The 19,327-nt window shown below is 40.2% G+C and overlaps 1 protein-coding gene and 1 non-coding gene across 5 annotated transcripts in view; both read right to left on the bottom strand.

Annotated features, from left to right (window-relative positions):
• Positions 1 to 77: 77 nt before the first annotated feature.
• LOC105484988 (acyl-CoA synthetase medium chain family member 3) overlaps positions 78 to 19,327 on the bottom strand; it is a 68,519-nt gene continuing 49,269 nt past the window's right edge. For 2 of the 4 annotated variants that reach the window (XM_071084208.1, XM_011747113.3), the window contains 10 exons: positions 17,405 to 17,548; positions 17,132 to 17,288; positions 16,136 to 16,215; positions 12,841 to 12,964; positions 11,467 to 11,547; positions 6,963 to 7,064; positions 5,517 to 5,644; positions 5,310 to 5,409; positions 877 to 996; positions 82 to 481 (listed from right to left, as the gene is read on the bottom strand). In XM_071084208.1, coding sequence (XP_070940309.1) covers positions 395 to 481; positions 877 to 996; positions 5,310 to 5,409; positions 5,517 to 5,644; positions 6,963 to 7,064; positions 11,467 to 11,547; positions 12,841 to 12,964; positions 16,136 to 16,215; positions 17,132 to 17,288; positions 17,405 to 17,548 — 1,123 coding nt within the window. In that variant the 3' untranslated portion in view covers positions 82 to 394. Of the gene's footprint in view, positions 482 to 876; positions 2,136 to 5,309; positions 5,410 to 5,516; positions 5,645 to 6,962; positions 7,065 to 11,466; positions 11,548 to 12,840; positions 12,965 to 16,135; positions 16,216 to 17,131; positions 17,289 to 17,404; positions 17,549 to 19,327 lie in introns of all 4 variants that reach the window. The other 2 variants (XM_071084207.1, XR_011616338.1) reach the window with 2 other exon arrangements.
• Positions 13,338 to 13,444, bottom strand: LOC112427301 (U6 spliceosomal RNA). Its single transcript, XR_003018804.2, has one exon. It is a non-coding gene; the product is annotated as a U6 spliceosomal RNA (small nuclear RNA).

Genomic DNA, 19,327 nt, shown 5'->3' with positions numbered 1-19,327 from the left:
ACTTTTATAAGTTCTTTAGTTTTATTTCACGGCTTGAACATTGGTTCTGATTTGTATATCAACATATCAAAATAATTAGTCAACTAAAGTTTGAAAATCTATGTAGCAGAGATTTGGTTCAGAAACTGCTTCTATACTATACATTTAAAAATCAGCAATTGATGACATTTTTATATTAAGAAATGATAGGAACATTGACACTAATGTGGAGGAATTTGCCAAATATTTTATTTCACAATTTAGCCTCTGATATCATAACCACAAGATATTTTAAAAAATCAACAGTTTCTAAGCATACTACCACAGTTTTTATCACGTCTCCATCATCCTGTGGTTTCTAGAGATTGACAGATACTATGTTTGTTTTATAGATATGGTAATTAATGAAACAAATTTAAATTGTCTTCCATTCTTTCTTTCTCAGTTCATTTCTTTTTGTCTTCCCACTGATAGTCTTTGGCAGCTCTTGAATAAATTCTACCTGTTGGCATCAAGAGGAAGAAAATTAGCCTGGAAATTTTTATCTTTACATAAAGCCAATTATATAGCAGTTTGATTATGAATTCTAGGTGGAAGAATTAGAATAGTCTTTGGAATGGGTTTTGGGTAAAACCAAAATAGGGAAAAGGGTATTGTTAGGAAACTTGTCTTGATATTAAGTATTTACTGCAAGTCCAGTAAGCCAAAGGATCAAACAAAATAGGTTCAGGGTTTCATTTTAATCTCAAAGATTCTGATTTTTACCCATATGTCATCAGTTCAGTTTGGGACATGTGGTGTAGCATGTGTGAAGAAAATATTCATTAAAATGTAAAAATAAACAGTTGAAATTTTCCATAACACTGAGCAAATATTTGTTATAATTAGGATGCCTACCTTTCTGGGATATTTGTAAGGTGCTGTAGTTTTTTTAACATGCTCCTGAATCTCCTTTATTAGTTGTTCTTGATCATGTGACTTGTAATCAGGATTTAGAACAATAAAAGCCTTTACTACCTAAAACAAATATTTGAAACACCAGGAAAATGAGTTATGCATTTGTATGTTTTAGTATGTCTTGTGTGCTTGCTCTGAGAATCTACATGCCTGGTGGGGTGGGCCAGTGTGTTTTAATAAAATTTGATCCCAGATCTGTGCTCTTAAGCCAGCCAGTTAATTCACACATTTCCTGGTTTGTACCTAATACAGGAGAGCCTCTGGGACCCCTATAACAACCCAGCCTGGTCCAGCCTAGCCCTCAGCATGGGGATTACTTATAAACAGTAGTCACGCCAAGTTTGCCATGTCTTTGTTGAAGGGAACAGTTCACAGAGAACATGCAGTCTTTATACAAGGCTGTGAAGATTCCAGCAGCCACTTTTTTATTGCTCTGATCCATTTCCATGGTCCTTAGGAACAAGAGTAGAAATCATGGTGGCCTTTAACTGGTAGAAGCCAAGAAAGACATTATTACTTTATGCTTACAAATCCTGTTCTCCAAATTTTATCCTTCCTAGAAATGTTTTGAAAACTCTGCCTAGTTTTTGGACCTGTAATGGAGAAGACAGAAAGATAGGCCATCCCTCATAGCCCCCTTTCAGGTAAATTTGGAGTCTTGTCATTTTCTCTCCTAGGGCACTACCAGGACTGCCATTTACTGCCTTCCCTAGAGGCATGAGTCTAGGTGCATCAACCAGTATGTACCTCCAAAGCCAGATTACCAGCCCACAGCTGGCTATGGAATGATGCTTCCCTGTAGGCACAGTTCCGGAAGAGTCCCCTGAAGCTTTTTTATGATTAAATATCCTGCACTTAAGTGCCTGAAATCCTATTTAAAGATAAGCTGGCAACATTTCCTATCCACTGATCTGGGAGTAAAGGTTTGATTGAAAAGGAATTATTTGAAACAAATTAGGACAGCCATTTGGTGAGAAACAGACTTGAAGTTATAATTTTTTTCACATATGGAAAACTGTTCACTAGTGGGCAATTTGACATTTTATGAGCAATTACCCATTTTTGTCTTTACCCGAAACCCTTGTGGCCAGGCGCAGTGGGTCACGCCTGTACTCCCAACATTTGGGAGGCCGAGGTAGGAGGATTGCTTGAGTCCAGGAGTTCGAGAGCAGCCTGGGCAACAGAGTGAGACTTTGTCTCTAAGAAAAAAAAGGAAAAAATAACAACAACACTTGAACATTTTTAATTTACATGTATCATGGGGCAGTTGTGAACCCTTGTGTCTGTGTGTGTCTATGGATATAATTTTGTTCCATTCATTGTTTGACATTTTATAAAATGTCAAAATTTTATAATGCTGCATTAACAACATTTTTACAAATTAAAAAATTATGCTTGTTATAAGTGAGTCATTCAAAGGTAAATTATTTTAAAAACTGCAATACTGGTTCACATATTGACGATTCCTACAACTTGGATAAAGTCTCCTTTATATTTTTAAACTACTACAGAAAATGTTAAATTAATAAGGAACAACCTAACATGGGTAAGAATATGAACTCTGAAGTCAGAACAGCTGGGTTCAAGTCACAGTTTGTTATGTAATGTTGGACAAGTTAGGTAATCTCTTTGTGCCTCAGTTTCCTTCTCTGTAAAAGAGATTATGATGATTAAATGAATTAGCATAGATGTATAATGCCAGGCACATAGTAAGTCATCAAAAACATTAGCTCTTAGTTGTAGTCGTAGAATTACAAGAAGTTTGGGTCTTTTTTTTTTTTTGAGACAGAGTCTCGCTCTGTCGCCCAGGCTGGAGTGCAGTGGCCAGATCTCAGCTCACTGCAAGCTCCGCCTCCCGGGTTCACGCCATTCTCCTGCCTCAGGCTCCCGAGTAGCTGGGACTACAGGCGCCCGCCACCCCGCCCAGCTAGTTTTTTGTATTTTTTTAGTAGAGACAGGGTTTCACCACGTTAGCCAGGATGGTCTCGATCTCCTGACCTCGTGATCCACCCGTCTCGGCCTCCCAAAGTGCTGGGATTACAGGCTTGAGCCACTGCGCCCAGCCTGGGTCTTATTTTTTAACCCAGAATGCATAAGTGGGCTTCAAATCTCTCTGAAATTCTGCAAAATCTTGTAGTTTTCTGAGAAAAGTCTATGGCTGTGCCATTCAATATGATAGCCACTAGCCACGTGTGGCTATTTCAATTTAAATCAATTAAAATTAAATAAGATTAAATACTCTCAGTCACACTAGCCACATTTCAAGTGATTGATAGCCATGCATGGCTATCACATTGGATGGTGCAAATATAGAACATTTCCATCATTGCATAAGTCTTAACAGTGGCCTATGGTTTTCTTCAAATTCTCAAAGAGGTATGTGATCCCAAAAATTTAAGAACCTAGTGATCTACACAAATATTCCTCAAGTCTTTATTTCACATTCCAATGTTAAAATGGTATTTCAGATCCAAATATTCTTTTTAATCAATTCTGGAACTTGCTACCCAATTACCCTGCCTGGCGAGACCCAGCCTGGAGAAGGACCTAACCCAGCTAGAATAGGCCTGGCAGCAGAAAGGGAGGCACGGAGCACATGGCCGTTTTGTTCATGCACACCTCATTTGAGACACCCACTCACATCTTCTACCAGGAAATGCTGCAGCCCACCACTGTTGGGAAACTGGCCACACTTTCCCCCTCACTCTGACTAATCCAAGCCCTATGCCAAGACCCCAGAGCTGTGAGGGGCCCACAACCCACTTATAGATCTTTCCTATACTGTACTCTAGGACATCAAGTGGCTGCCAAGCCAACCCTGTTCCGAAAGGCTCAGCTACCATCCTGTCCCAAGTAAGCACCTGTTGAGGTGGGTAAAACTGATGATGACTGATGGTAGGGGAGAGGTACAGGAAGAGCTAAGACTCGTGAAACCTTGCCGGGGGTGTTCAGGGCAAAGAGACAAGCCAGTAATCACTGACTGTTTCCCCTGCCCTTAGCTGCCTGGAATATATCCTTTCACAGTAAATAGCGATTGTTATCCTAGCAACTTGACAAACTACCAATTCCCAGCCACTGGGCTATATCTGGAACAACTTTGGGCCATCCAGGAGGACTTACAGGGTATCTTCTGGCATCAAAGATCAGTTAGGGGAATCATTCCTGGGGGAGATCCACCCTCCACTGTAACATGCACATCTCCCATTTTTACCTTAAACTTTTTTATTTTTTATTTTTATTTTTTTGAGACGGAGTCTCGTTCTGTTACCCAGGCTGGAGCGCAGTGGCACAATCTTGGCTCACTGCAACCTCCCCGTCCTGGGTCCAAGTGATTCTCCTGCCTCAGCCTCCCAAGTAGCAGGGATTACAGGCATGCGCCACCATACCTGGGTAATTTTTGTATTTTTAGTGGAGACAGGGTTTCACCATGTTGACCAGGCTAGTCTCAAACTCCTGACCTCAGGTGATCCACCCACCTCAGCCTCCCAAAGTGCTAGGATTACAGGTGTGAGCCACCATGCCCAGCCTGCCTTAAACTTGAGGACCTATTTCATCCCTGAGATTGGATACCTTCTAACTCTGCCCTGTGCCCTGTGCTTGAAGCCCTATACCTAGGATTTGAGATAAGGAGCTTGAATACATGGTACAGAAAGTTCTGGATTTGTAGTGACATGAATATCATCTTCAAAACTTGGGTTCAGTGTTAGAAGTGACATGGATTGAAGAAATACTTGTGGGAACTTGTAACTCGCCTAGAGAAACCCTAGGGTCATGTTGTAGACATACAGGCAAAACACAGGAGGCTGCCTGGCATGGTACTTTCAAGCCAAAATACTGTGTGGTCAGCCCCAATAGGAATGGGCTTTCAGGACTCCGGTGTTATTCAGAGTTTACTTCCTGAAACCTCTACTTATTTACCTACCCAGACTGCTTATGGTTACCTCAGTTCTGGCCTCTGGTTCCCACTTCTGACATCTGATGCCAGCCCATTCTCCCTCACTACACCAGGGACCTTGTTGGTTTCCAGACCTCCTGGGTAACAACTTTATCCTATCCAGCTGCCTTTGGTCACCCCATCCTGGTGTGAGCCTGACATTCACACCATCTTTGCCCTAGTCCACCATGGAAGGAATTCAAATTCTTTCTAGTACATATTTTCAGCCTTATTTTGTTTGTTTCTCTGTTAGGATCAGAGCTACAACTCATAATTCAATCTTATTTTGTAGCAGTTCTTTCTGACTAGCGTATTTCTATCTGACTTGCATATTTAGTGAATGAATCATTTGGTTAATTCTGTTTCATTGAGCTACTGTTCGTAAGTATGTGTTAAATTGCCAACAAATTATAAAGTTGACATGAATCAGTTCTTTTACCTCTCCTCTGATGGGGTCTGGGCTGCTGACAACAGCTGACTCTGCAACTGAAGGGTGTTCATTCAGGGCATTTTCTACCTCAAATGGTCCAATTCGATAACTAGAAACACACATGGCAGGAATATATACAGGTGAGTGACAGGTTCACTCTAGAACACTGATCACCAGTTAACACAGACAATATGCACATATGGAAAAGAAAATTACCCAGAGGATAATATGATATCATCTGATCTTGCAACAAACCAAAAATACCCATCTTCATCCATATACCCTCTGTCCCCAGTGATATAGAAATTGCCTCGTAGAGTTGAAGCTGTTTTTGAAGGATCATCCTGCAAAGCAAATAGCATTTTGTTATTATTGTGAATCCAACTCCTCTGGTCAACTGGAATTTTTTTTTTTTTCTCCCCGAGACAGAGTCTCATTCTATCACCCAGGCTGGAGTGCAGTAGTACGATCTTGGCTCACTGCAACCTCTGCCTCCCGGGTTCAAGCGATTCTCCTGCCTTAGCCTCCCAAGTAGCTGGGACTATAGACGTGCACCACCACGCCTGGCTAATTTTTGTATATTTTCGCAGAGATGGAGTTTCCCCATGTTGACCAGGCTGGTGTTAAACTCCTTACCTCAAGTGATCCGCCCACCTCGGCCTCCCAAAGTGCTGAGATTACAGGCATGAACCACTACTCCCGGCCCTCAGTTGGATTTTTAAATGTTCAAGGAAGCAGAAAAGTTTGGCTCCTTTGAGAAGCATTAGAGTTAGGAAGAGACAGAGTGTGAAAATAAGGATGAAATTCCAGCATGGAGCTAGCCCAACAGAAGAAAGGTAAACTACAGTTACAAAGATTAGGCATGTTTCCATCTTAAGGTTTTTCTTAGATTACAAAATAAATATTGCAGGAGCTCAGAGGAGTAAACTAAATTAAGTCTTTTGCTAACTGATTAATATATAATGCTGGCAGGAAAAGAGAGAAGTAAATACTTGGAGTCAAAAGAAAGTACTGACACCTAATAAAGAGCAGACAGGTTTGTTTTGTTTTTGTGTTTTGTTTTGTTTTACACAATAATAGAACTGGTTCTGCAAGTCTGACATAAGAGAAATGAACAAGATACTGTTAAATTATATAAAATACATGGGCAAATAGCATCTGGATCTTTTATTATATGATAGAGACTTTGCTCTAATTTGTATACCGTGATTAGAGATGAAAATATTCTTGCAAACAGTAAGGAGCTTAGAAAGCCTCTCGTGAAAGACATTTGCTTAATCCCACCACCCCCGCATCCCCTGTCCCTCTCACTCTTCCTGAAAAGAAAGAGCACTACTTGGATTTCAGGAAAATGAGCGGGTTTTGTTTGATAAATGAGAGGATCATGGGATGATAAGAGGCCATCTTCTTTCTAGGGTCCCTTCCTCTTGCCTTCATGGACCTGGAACAGTGATCTAGCCTCAGGAGACCAGCATGCTTTTCTTCAGCAAGAATTTGGGTATTTCTTCAATTTCTTGTCTTTGGGATTACTATTCAGGACAACCAATCTGTCAAGAAAGGGTCAAGTATCTATCCTAGGTATGTTTTGTGGCAAACAGGGATCATTACCAAGCACTTGAGAAATAAAATAGAAAATAAGAGATTATTTAGTAAGTCACTTACTGCATAATGAGCAAAAAGGCCAAATGGTCGGTTAGGTAGAACTTGAATGCCAATATCTCCTTCTTGTCCAGGAGGTAGAACATTGCCATTTACATCTACAATCTAGGATAAAATAGAATTTATTTAAGGAAATTTTTGTTTAATGTCACAGCTTAAATATTAACTTTGCAAGGTTTGTTTTGGCTTTTGCCATTTAAAAACGAAGACTTAAAAAAAATTTTTGTGTGTATGAGACAAGGTCTCACTTTGTCACCCAGGCTGGAGTGCAGTGGTGCAATCATAGCTTATAACTCATTGCGGCGTCAAACTCCTGGTCTCAAACAGTCCTCACACCTCAGCTTCCCAAGTAGCTGGGGCTATAAGCACATGCCATTATGCTCAGCTAATGTTTATTTTTATTTTTTGTAGGGATGAGGGTCTTGTTATGTTTCCCAGGCTGGTTCCCAGTTTCAAGTGATACTCCAGCCTTGGCCTCCCAAAGTGCTGGGATTATAGGCATGAGCCACTGCACCTGGCCCAAAAAACATTTTAAATATACTTTAAATTCCTAAGAGAAATATATTTATTTAAATTATTATTGCATAAAATATTAAATACAGGTTATGAACATGTGAAATAAGGATAAATTTTTTTTTTAATTTTACCATCCAGCAATAATCTAATTTTGGTAATATCCTTTGAGACAATGTAGACAAATAGAAAAATAGGATTGCTGGCTGGGCGCGATGGCTCACACCTGTAATCCCAGCACTTTGGAGGCCGAGGTGGGTGGATCGCCTGAGGTCAGCAGTTCAAGACCAGCCTGACCAACATGGTGAAACCTCATCTCTACTAAAAATAGAAAACTTAGCCAGGCATGGTAGCGGGCACCTGTAATCCCAGCCACTTGGGAGGCTGAGCGGGAGAATTGCTTGAACCCGGGAGGGGGAGGTTGCAGTGAGCCGAGATCATGCCATTGCACTCCAGCCTGGGCAACGAGTGAAACTCCATTTCCAAAAAAAAAGAAAAAAAAGAAAAACAGGATTGCTTTGTAATATACAGTTTTGTCAACCTGTTTTTATCATTTAGTACTAGGTCTATCTTTTCCTTTTGATAAATAAATGTCTTCATTACTGGTTTTCAAACTTTGTTTAGCTGTGGAACCTACAGAACCTTACTTCGGAAGCCCAATATAAGTAAACAGGAAAAGGGGAATATTCTCTGGTTGACAATGCTGAGTAAGCCACAGCCTTGCTCTCTTACCCTCTCTCCAATCCTCATCATTCCCTGAAGTGTCTAACAGTAACTAGCATTTATTAAGTACTTACTACATGCTAAGTAATCAATGCTAAACCTTTAAGTACTTTACATGTACCTATTCCTTACTGTAGCCCTATATGGTTAGAACTTTTATGCCCATTTTACACATGAGGAAACTGAGGTGCAGAGAGTTTAACACTGTGCATGATTGAGCTGGAATCCAAATCTCACCACTTACACTCCAGGTCATATGCTTTTAATCATTACATTCCTCTGTGCAATGCCTCCAGAGAGTTTAATCCAATTTAAAAAAATCAGATTAGCATTTCTCAAGTTGATTGCTGATTTTATATATCAGAATTTGCTCTAAATGACTTTTAGCTGTTTCTAAGTATCAAAATTCTGCTTTTATATATGTTCTCCAGATACCTTCAAACCTGAGGTGTGGCCTGCATGGAGAATAAGTATAATACTTATCTAGCACTTTCCAAAAGGAAAGGGGCTTATGTGCTGATTGAGAAACTTAAATGGCAAAGGAATTCTAAGTGTAAAAACTTCTCTTTAAGCTCTTGCAAATAAAAAAAATATAAATTCCCACCCAGTGATCTAAAGAAATATGTGGTTCCAGGTATGAAGGAATTATTGACGGAAAGGAAGTATTTTAAAAGTTCCAGGTACTTATCACAGATTTTAATAGATGGGCATATAGAAAAAATCTTCTGTGTCTGGGGAGAATCATGTTCCTCATTGTTCATAGGGTCTTAAAATGTTTATACATGAAAATTATGAGTATTTAAAAGCAAACAAAGAAGAGTATAAACTTTGGGCTTTGAAGCTGTAGGAATATTCACCTTGTTGGAACACATCCCCAGATGCCAGAATGTTACTGCAGATGCTCTTAGCTAAGGAACAAGAAGCCCAGTAATAACGGCCCGTGGAAAGAGTTAAAAATGAGTGGGGATGCAGGCAGAGTACTGTTTTCCTCTCAGCCTCATCATATTTGCATTCAAAGATAGCTGCTCTAGAAAACCACTGGGCTCAACTTAATGTGGAACAGGTGGGGGTACCTTGCAGTTGGGATCACTGTGAGTACAGCTGTGCCTGTAAGACCCTGATAGCCATGCATATTGGGAATTGCTATTAAGGGAGGAAGAAAAAGAACATTGCTGTGTTACATATCAACTTCCCTGTAATGCAGACATGAGCGTGCTTAATTATCAATATTTCTTTCTTCAACCTAAGGTAGCCTGTTAAACCAACAAACTATTGTTAAGCCTGTTTATGGAATGCAACTAGGGCTCTCCTACCAATTTTTCTTAGAGAAGCTTTTCAAAGAGGAATGTGAGGGAGAGGTAAATAACAGCACCCATCTTTTGGATCTTCATTACATACTAAGCATTCTGATATGCTCTTTAAACATATTGTCTCCTTTAATCATCACAAGAAACCTATGAAATCAGTTCTGTTATTATTTGGGTTACCAACCATCTGGGGACTGAAGTGGTGAGGGGTTGTAGGGGATTGGTTCTTCATGATGTATTGCCTTAAGTGCTAAAACCAGATAAGTCCCAGGCAAACAGACAGGTTGGTCCCTCTAGTCCCAACTTTACAAATTAGGAAACTGGAACTTAAGAGAGCTTTAACAATGTACCCACAGACACTCAGCTAGTGAATAGCAGAGATACAGTTGAACCACTAGGCTATCCTATCTTGAGACAAGGTTCCCATAGCAAGGTTAAAGTGAGAGAAAGAACCCAGGATTGGGTTTATTCTATAAAGAGTTACAACAGCAATGAAGTTCTTCTAAACTCTCTCAAACTTACTTGATCCTAAAAACGACCTGGAGGTGCTTGTTAAAATCACAAGATTTCAGATTCCAGAGTCCCACTCCAAATCTATTGAATTGGTCTCTCCAGGGGCCTGATAATTAGTATTTTTAATACATATCCATATGATGTTTATGATCAAATAAGCTTGGGAAACATTTATCCAAGAGCTGTACTCTGTTAATTCATCCATATTTTTGCTGCTTTTGCTCTCTCTTAACGTACAGATGGGTCTCTGAATTAAGATGGGTTGAACCTACTATTTCCCAACTTTACAATGGTGTGAAAGAGATAACCATTCAGTTGAAACCGTCCTTCTCTCCAGATGCTGGGCAGCAACAGTAAGTTACAGTTCCCAGTCAGCCATGCATTTGTGACTTAGGATGTTTTCAACTTATGATGACTTTATTTTGGGACATAACACTACCATAAGTTAAGGAGTATCTAAATTAGTGTAAGTTCTTTTGGCTACACCCAGCTTTGAAGCTGGGTTGATCAGAGAACAATTTTAACCCTATATAAAGTTTGCTGATGGGGAATTGGAATGCCTCCTAGGCATCGAGTGGTAGCAATGGCAGTGGATACAGAAAGACTGGAAATGGCCAGGCAGGCTTGGGAGCAGAGAGGGAAAGTGCTGCAGCCACTGTAAACTGAAGCCTCTTTGGGCCTAGTTGACCTCCTCAGAAGGTCTTGACCTACCTCGCCTGAGAGGACAGTGTTGTGTTGTAGTTTAGAGTGCAGATATTGAAACCAGACTATTTGGGATTGAAGCCCAACTCTAGCAGCTATTAGCTGTGTGACCTCTGGTAAGTTCTTTTACCTCTTTGTGCCTCATTTGTAAAATGGTTCTAATATTAGTATGCTTCTCATAGGGTTTCTTCTGGAAATTCAATGGGTTAATATTTATTTATTTAGAGACAAAGTCTTGCTCTGTGGCCCAGGTTGGAGTGCAGTAGTGTGATCATGGCTCACTGCAGCCCCAAGCTCCCAGACTCAAGCAATCCTCCCATCTCAGCCTTCTGAGTAGCTGGGACCACAGGCACATACTACCACACCTGGCTAGTTTTTTATGTTTTTTTGTAGAGACAAAGTCTCACATTGTTGCCCAGGCTGTTCTTGAACTCCTGGGCTCAAGCGATGCTCCTGCCTCGGCCTCCCAAAGTGTTGGGATTAAAGGCGTGAGCCACTGTGTCCAGCCTAATGGGTTAACATTTATTAAATGCTTAGAACTGTATAGTACAATATAGGTATCTGCAAAATAATGGAGACCAATAAGTTAACATTTCTAACTCATTTTCATCTATTAATAAAAATTAAAGTATCATAGAAGTAAAATGGAATCACCACCATAACAAAGAGAGTTTATATGGGGGTAAGCGGTAGGTAGATAGTGTAGAGATTGGGTTGTTAAGCATTCTCCTGGAAGGGGATGTGCAAACCTTAACATCAAAAGCAGGAGAAGGTTTTCCCATTGAGCCAGGTTTAATTTTCATTCCCTTAAAATTTCCACAGATTAGCACCTAGTTAAGAAGAAGAAGAAAAAGTAAGATAACATTACAAGTCACTTAAAATTTATTCATCTATCATGCATTCATTCAACAAATTATTTATTGAACACTTACTATGAACTAAGCTCAAAATGAACACTATACTCTCATGGAATGTAGTGATAAACAACATATAAATACATGCATATGTATAAAATATTGTTATAACAATAATTACTCTATATCTATATTTATCAAAACATGAGTATGCTAACATTTGCATTTGTATTAGCATGATACTTGCTATGCTATTTCTAGTTCATGAATTTTTCAATTTTTGTTTTTTATTTTTGATATTTTCATTTTTTACCAGGTGATACATTATCATGGTTCATAAACTGAAGCATTATAAAGACACATTGTGAAAAGTTTTTTCAACCTTTCTCTTATCTATTTCATCTTACTCCTCCCTCTTGCACAAAATAACCACTGTTGTTCTTTTTTCTCATTTCATTATTTATTCTTATTTCATTTTTTTGTTCTTATTTCATTTGTTTCCTCTAGAATTTCTTATTCCTTATCTCTATGAGCTCTTTAAAAAACCCTTTTTAGGCCGGGTGCGGTGGCTCAAGGCTGTAATCCCAGCACTTTGGGAGGCCGAGACGGAAGGATCACGAGGTCAGGAGATCGAGACCATCCTGGCTAACATGGTGAAACCCCTTCTCTACTAAAAAAAAATACAAAAAACTAGCCGGGCGAGGTGGTGAGCGCCTGTAGTCCCACCTACTCGGGAGGCTGAGGCAGGAAAATGGCGTAAACCTGGGAGACGCAGCTTGCAGTGAGCTGAGATCCGGCCACTGCACTCCAGCCTGGGCGACAGAGCGAGACTCCGTCTCAAAAAAAAAAAAAAAAAAATCCTTTTTAGAGTATTGTTGCTAAGGAGTTGTCCAGCAAACTCTTAATATTTCAGGCAGCAAGGAGCTCAGCATTTTCCGTTTTGAGGCAGCTCTAAATAAGATACTTCCCTATCACATTGGGAGGAATTCTTTCTTTCAGTAGATCCAGTATTATTTCATTTAAAAAAAAATTGTAATTGCCCTTATTCTGATCCATTAACAGTGGTGTTTGTCAGTGAATGGCTATTTAAACAGCTATCTGTTAACAGAGCTTTTTTGCAATTAGGTTCTTGCAAGCATTGTTTTTTAAACATTTTCTAACCACTCAACTCTTATCCCTCAAATAATCGTAAGGAGACAGTGGACACTTTGGTTTTTATTCATCTGACTAAATGGAGTCCGGCTATGTCTTTTCAGTGAGGTCAGGTACCGTTTCAGTCTGTCCATATCCTTCGTAGATATCTAGGCCCGTCTTGTTTCTCCATTTTTCAGTCACGTCAGGGGTGATTGGTTCCCCAGCACTTACACAGTGCTTTAAGCTTTTAAACTTATAGCTTCTCAGAAAACCAGATAAGTTAGATTTAGGAGGAAAAATGGAGAGAAGTGAAAATTAGAAGTGAAAATTATTTCTTATGAACTTCAATATAAAATGTTTTAGTTGCTTTTTAATTCCTCTCCCTAGCACAAAACAAACCATTTTACCCCATAAATATATACATCTACTATGCACCTACACAAATTAAAAATAAAAATATTAAAAGATAAATCATTCTAATATCATAGAATGATATTAGAACATCCCAAATAATAGTTTTTCTTCACCCCCCTTTTTGGGGTGGAGGTGTAATTTATTACAAAGAAAGTCATTCTGTTCTTAGGGAAGGTACCCCATAATAACATTTTATTTTATTTTGTTTTCATTTTTATGTTTTCATGGACTGCTTCAAAAATTTGCATGTCATCCTTATGCAGAGGCCATGGTAATCTGCTCTGTATCATTCCAATCTCAGTGTATGTGCTGCTGAAGCAAGCACCATGATAACACTTTAAATCAGCAATGAAAAGTTTACCAATTGTTTGGTTAAACTGATGGTGGGATATTTATACAATGGAATACTATGCAGTTATAAAAAATGAGGAAGCTCTTGGACAGTGCTGTCCAATAGAACTTTCTGTCATGATGGAAGTACTCTGTAATCTACTATACCCACTACAGTATATGGTAGCCCTATATGAATATTGAACACTTGAAACAGGACTAGTATAACTGAGGGATTGAATTTTTAATTTTATTTAATTAATATTTATATTGAAATAACTATCTGTGGTTAGTGGCTACCATATTGCACAACACAGTGCCAGAATGTATTGTTAGGGGAAAAAAGCAAGGTGCAGAACTGTGTGAATCTTGTGATCCCATTTATGTTTATAATAGAGAAGGGGAGGCCAGGAGTGGTGGCTCACGCCTGTAATCCCAGCACTTTGGGAGGCAGAGGCGGGTGGATCACCTGATGTCAGGAATTCGAGACCTGCCTGGCCAACATGGCAGAACCCCATCTCCACCAAAAATACAAAAAGTAGCCAGGCATGGTTGTGCACACCTGTAATCCTAGATGCTCAGGAGGCTGAGGCAGGAGAATTGCTTGAACAGGAGGCAGAGGTTGCAGTGAGCTGAGATTGTGCCACTGCACTCCAGCCTGGGCGACAGAGCAAGACTCCGTCTCAAAAAAAAAAAATAGAGAAGGGGAGAACACATGTGTATTAGTTTGTGTATTTTCAGGGAGAATAGACAAGAAACTGGAAACTCAGTTTGCCTCCATGGAAGAGGACTGGGTCACTGGGGACAAGGTTTGAAGCAAGCCCTTTCACTGTGTATTTTTTTATACCTTTTGACTTTTAAGGCAGGTGAATTATTTCCTATTCGATAATTAAATAACATCAATTTAAATATATTTACCCGTGATATGTGCTATAACAAGAAATACATAGATGTTGAGTATCTTTAATCTGAAAATTCTAAATCCAAAGTGCTCCAACATCTGAAACTTTTTTAGCACCGACATAATGCTCAAAGGAAATACTCATTGGAGGATTTCGGGTTTCATGTTTGTGGATTAGGGCAGCCCAACCAGTGTAATGCAAATATTCCAAAATCCAAAACAATCTGAAATCCAAAAGACTTCTGGTCTCAAGCATTTTGGATAAGGGATACTCAACCTGTACTGGGTCTTCATCCTGGGTTCCTGGCCCAGAGCGTCTAAAACCTTTGTAATTTCCCAAGTGATGGGTGTGCTAGGAGTATCTTTTGTTGTAATATTTTGCCTTTGACTGTAGTTCCTGACACAGAGCTTCTAAATTCCATGGAATTTCCTGGGTGATAGAATTGCCTTTTGTTCTCATGAGGTGATTCTCAATGGGGCTCCCATATAGGGGTTGGTCACCAGAAAGGCCAAGCCAGGAATAGAAGCTTGGCACTTTCAGCCTCACCCACATTCTTCAGGGAAAGGAGAGGAGCTGGAGATTGACTTAATAATCAATCATGCCTACATAATGGAGCCTCCAAAAAAAAAATCCCTGAAATATGAGGTTTGGAGAGCACCACGTGCCGGAAAGGTAGGGCACCCCCACTCCACAGGGATAGAAGCTGCTGCATTTGGGACCTTGTGGACCTCACCCTATGTACCTCTTCATCTGGCTAGCTATTCATCTGTAACTTTTATCATATCTTTTATAATAAGCCGGGAAATGTAAGTAAGTGTTTTCCTGCATTCTGTGAGCCATCATGACAAATTACTACACCCAAGGAAGGGTCATGGGAACCTCTGATTTATAGCCATTTGGTCATATGCGCAGCTGACAGCCTGGATTTGTGATTACCATTTGAAATGGGAAACAGCCTTGTGGGACTGAGTCATTAACCTGTGGTATATGATGCTGCCTCCAGGGAGATAATGTCATATTGATGTTGGAGAATTGGTCAATGTGTGGGAAAAGATCCCTTACATCTGGAGACCAGGAGTATTGAGTGTTGTGAATATAGTAAAATAGTGGTTGCTGGGAGCTGAGTTATGAGGATGCAAAAGTATAAGAATGATATAATGGACTGTGGGGACTCTGGGAAAAGGGTGGGAGGTGGGTGAGGGATAAAAGACTACACATTGGGTACAGTGTATACTGCTTGCATGATGGGTGCACCAAAATCTCAGAAATCACCACTAAAGAACTTATTCATGTAACCAAACACTACCTGTTCCCCAAAACCCTATTGAAATAAAACAAAACAAAAAACAAACAAATAGACAAAACAAAGAGAAACAGGGGTTGTTTTTCTTTTCGGATCACCAATGCACCGTTTCAAATGGAATCAGCATTTGAATCCTCTTTTCTATCTGCTGGGATAAGGTTCCAAATAGAAGCAAGTTCTCTATTTTCTCAGCCCAAAGAAAGCCATCATCCAAAAGATTTACCATCTTCTTACCCATAACCACTGGGCTTAGAGCTATAGATGTAGCTGAACTCTCACTTTCTTCTTGTTTGGGGGAGCCTGCCCTGGACACAGTAATTATCATTTACAGAATGCAGGCAAGAAGGAGAAAGAGGAAGAGGAGAGATTGCTAAATCCTGTGTCTACTGGCTTGGAGCTATGTTTCAGGCAGAAAGATCTTTTATTTTATAGCTTCCTCTTTCCTCCGCCCACTAAATGCCTATTTACTAACATTTCTTACCTGGCCATATCATTCTGTACAAGCATTCGGTACACAGTTGCTGCCGAACAGAAGACTGTAATGGGGTACTTGGAGAGTGTCTGCAATTTAGAAAAAGCAAACTCTTGGTCTTACTACAACTTTTTTTTTTTTTTTTTTTAATTATACTTTAATAAGTGCTTAAATGTCTTTGGTTGGCGCAGCACAATTTAAACATTGTTTATGTTAATGTAAATGCATTCTTACCTTTTCTTGTAGAATCATCCCTCAGTGTCTGCAGGATTGGTTCCAGGAATGCTTAAGTTCCTTATATAAAATTGTGTGGTATTTGCATATAACCTATGCATATCCTCCTGTAAACTTTAAATCTCTAGATTATTTATGCTGCCTAAAACAATGTAAATGCTATGTATATATTTGTTACATGGTATTTTTTATTTGCATTTTTTAAATTGTTGTATTTTGGTTTTTTGTTTTTCTTCCCAAATATTTTCTTTTTTTTTTTTTTTTTTTTTTTTTTTTTTTTTGAGACGGAGTCTCGCTCTGTCGCCCAGGCTGGAGTGCAGTGGCCGGATCTCAGCTCACTGCAAGCTCCGCCTCCCGGGTTCACGCCATTCTCCTGCCTCAGCCTCCCGAGTAGCTGGGACTACAGGCGCCCACAACCGCGCCCGGCTAATTTTTTGTATTTTTAGTAGAGACGGGGTTTCACCGTGGTCTCGATCTCCTGACCTTGTGATCCGCCCGCCTCGGCCTCCCAAAGTGCTGGGATTACAGGCGTGAGCCACCGCGCCCGGCCCCAAATATTTTCAATACGTGGCTGGCAGAATCAGAGGCTGCAGAACCTGTAGATACAGAGGGGGCCGACTGTATCTTTTCAGGCTTATTGACTTTCTGGATGTGACACATCTTAAATTATATTGTCTACTCTGATCTCTGCAAGTTGCTTTATTCATCAGTTCTGTCAGCCATACTGCTTAATGCATTTCTAAATATTGACCTCCCTGTGCTTTGGCTTACTTGCAAGACAGAAGTTGGCTCAAAACGGGGTAAATGGTGTGCGAATACACATGCTCCCTGGATCCATGGAGAAAAAACACTACTCCAGGCAGACTTTGCCCAGCCCGTATCTGAGGTATTCCACATCACATCTGAGGGTGTTAAATCTAGCCAGAACCTGGGAAAACAAAGAGTAGCCCTGATGTACATAGGAAAGTAAATATAAAAGACCAGGACATAAGTCATCATCTTTGCAGTTTTGACACTTCAAGTTGCACTTCTGTGGAAGTATACCTTCCATTTACAGATAATCCTAAGCCAAAACTGCTGTGGGTATGTGCAGTCATTTTCGGATATCCACTTGTTCCACTGGTAAAGAACATGGCCATGATCTCATTGTGTTTTGTCTTCACACAGGTGTGGCTGTCACTGGCACATCTGCAAAGGAAAAACTACAGTGACTGCATGTTAAACACAGCATCATAGACTGTTACCACTGAAACATTTTGAGAAGCTATCCACTTGAACCTCTTCATGTCGTGAATCAGGTGCCAGTGGGTTAGCCTGAATTACAGGGTAAAAGCCATCACTTTCTCTATCCTTTTGGGGCTTTCTAGAATCAAAACTCAACTTTGTCATCAAAAGCTTTGTAATAGCTGCTTTCCTAGCTTTTTAGTCTACGATCAAGAAGGATTGAAGCATTTTTAAAACTTGAGATTTTTATCATACCTCCCACAGAGTGAGGAGTCTGTGATCTCGCAATCATGGATAAGGAAGAATTTTCCCCTTCCCTCCCCTATAGATGCTTTAAAATGTGATTTTTAAAAATGGGTATGTTAATACAATACATGTTAGTAAAAGTCATGGGTACTGATGGGCCAACGAACTACAGCCTACTGGCAAAATCTGACCTGCCTCTTGTTTCTGTAAGTAAAATGTTATTGCCTATTCATTGATGTATTATCTGTGGTTGCTTTCACACTGCAATGGCAGAGTTGAGTAGCTGTGATGAGACTGACTATATGGCCTGCAAGGCCTTAAGTATTTATTCTCTGTCCCTTTTACAGAAAATGTTTGCTGAGGGTGGGCATGGTGGCTCACGCCTGTAATCCCAGCACTTTGGGAGGCTGAGGCGGGTGAATTACCTGAGGTCAGGAGTTTGAGACCAGCCTGGCCAAAATGGCGAAACCCTGTCTCTACTGAAAATACAAAAATTAGCCAGGAACAGTGACACATACCTATAATCCCAGCTACTCAGGAGGCTGAGAATTGCTTAAACCTGGGAGGTGGAGGTTGCAGTGAGCCAAGATCGAGCCACTGTACTCCAGCCTGGGTGACAGAGCAAGACTCTGGCTCAAAAAAAAAAAAAAAAAAGTTTGCCAACTATGAAAGGATGGTTTTTGTTTCCCACAAGGGAGTCTACATATATAGACTCTCTGGATATAGTAGACAATAACATTGAACAGGATCTAACCATCCATCCAGGGAAGAAAGAATTCCAGTTAAAGAGAAAGAAAACCTTTTAGTTCCAAAGGATAATCAGACTTCTATACAAATCACACATTAGGGCAGCTGCACACATACATATCAAGTGTCTAAGATGCACACGGATTTATCCAGGCATGTGGGGATGACAGTGAGTAGAAACAAAAAGGCCATTCCAGGCCATTCATGAGAAATATAGAAAAGCTATTTTCTTTTCTTCCTTCCTTCCTTCCTTTTTTTTTTTTTTTTGGACAGGGTCTCTGTCTCTCACCCAGGCTGGAGTGCAGTGGCTCAATCAACAGCTCATTGCAGCCTTGACCTCCTGGGTTCAAGCAATCTTCCTACCTCAGCCTCCCAAGTAGGCTGGGACTACAGACGTGCATCATCATGCCTGGCTAATTATTCTTATTTATGTAGAGAAGAGGTTTCACTATGTTTCCCAAACTGGTCTTGAACTCCTGGACTCAAACTATCATCCCACCTCAGCCTCCTAAAGTGATGATTTATGAGCATCAGCCACTGCGCCTGGCTGAAAAGCTGTTTTCAAAACCTGACAAAGCTACACCAAGTGTTCAGTCTATGATTTCATAATTATCTCAGTTAATTAAAAATAGTGTCTATAGGCCAGGTGAAGTGGCTCACACCTGTAATCCCAGCACTTTGGAAGGCCGAGGTGGGCGGATCATGAGGTCAGGAGATTGAGACCATCCCGGCTAACATGGTGAAACCCTG

The sequence above is a fragment of the Macaca nemestrina genome, chromosome 18 (genome assembly GCF_043159975.1).
Source record: "Macaca nemestrina isolate mMacNem1 chromosome 18, mMacNem.hap1, whole genome shotgun sequence".
NCBI lineage: Eukaryota > Metazoa > Chordata > Mammalia > Primates > Cercopithecidae > Macaca > Macaca nemestrina.
The sequence above is the reverse complement of the archived record's forward strand: the minus strand, read 5'-3'. Positions and strand labels throughout refer to the sequence as shown.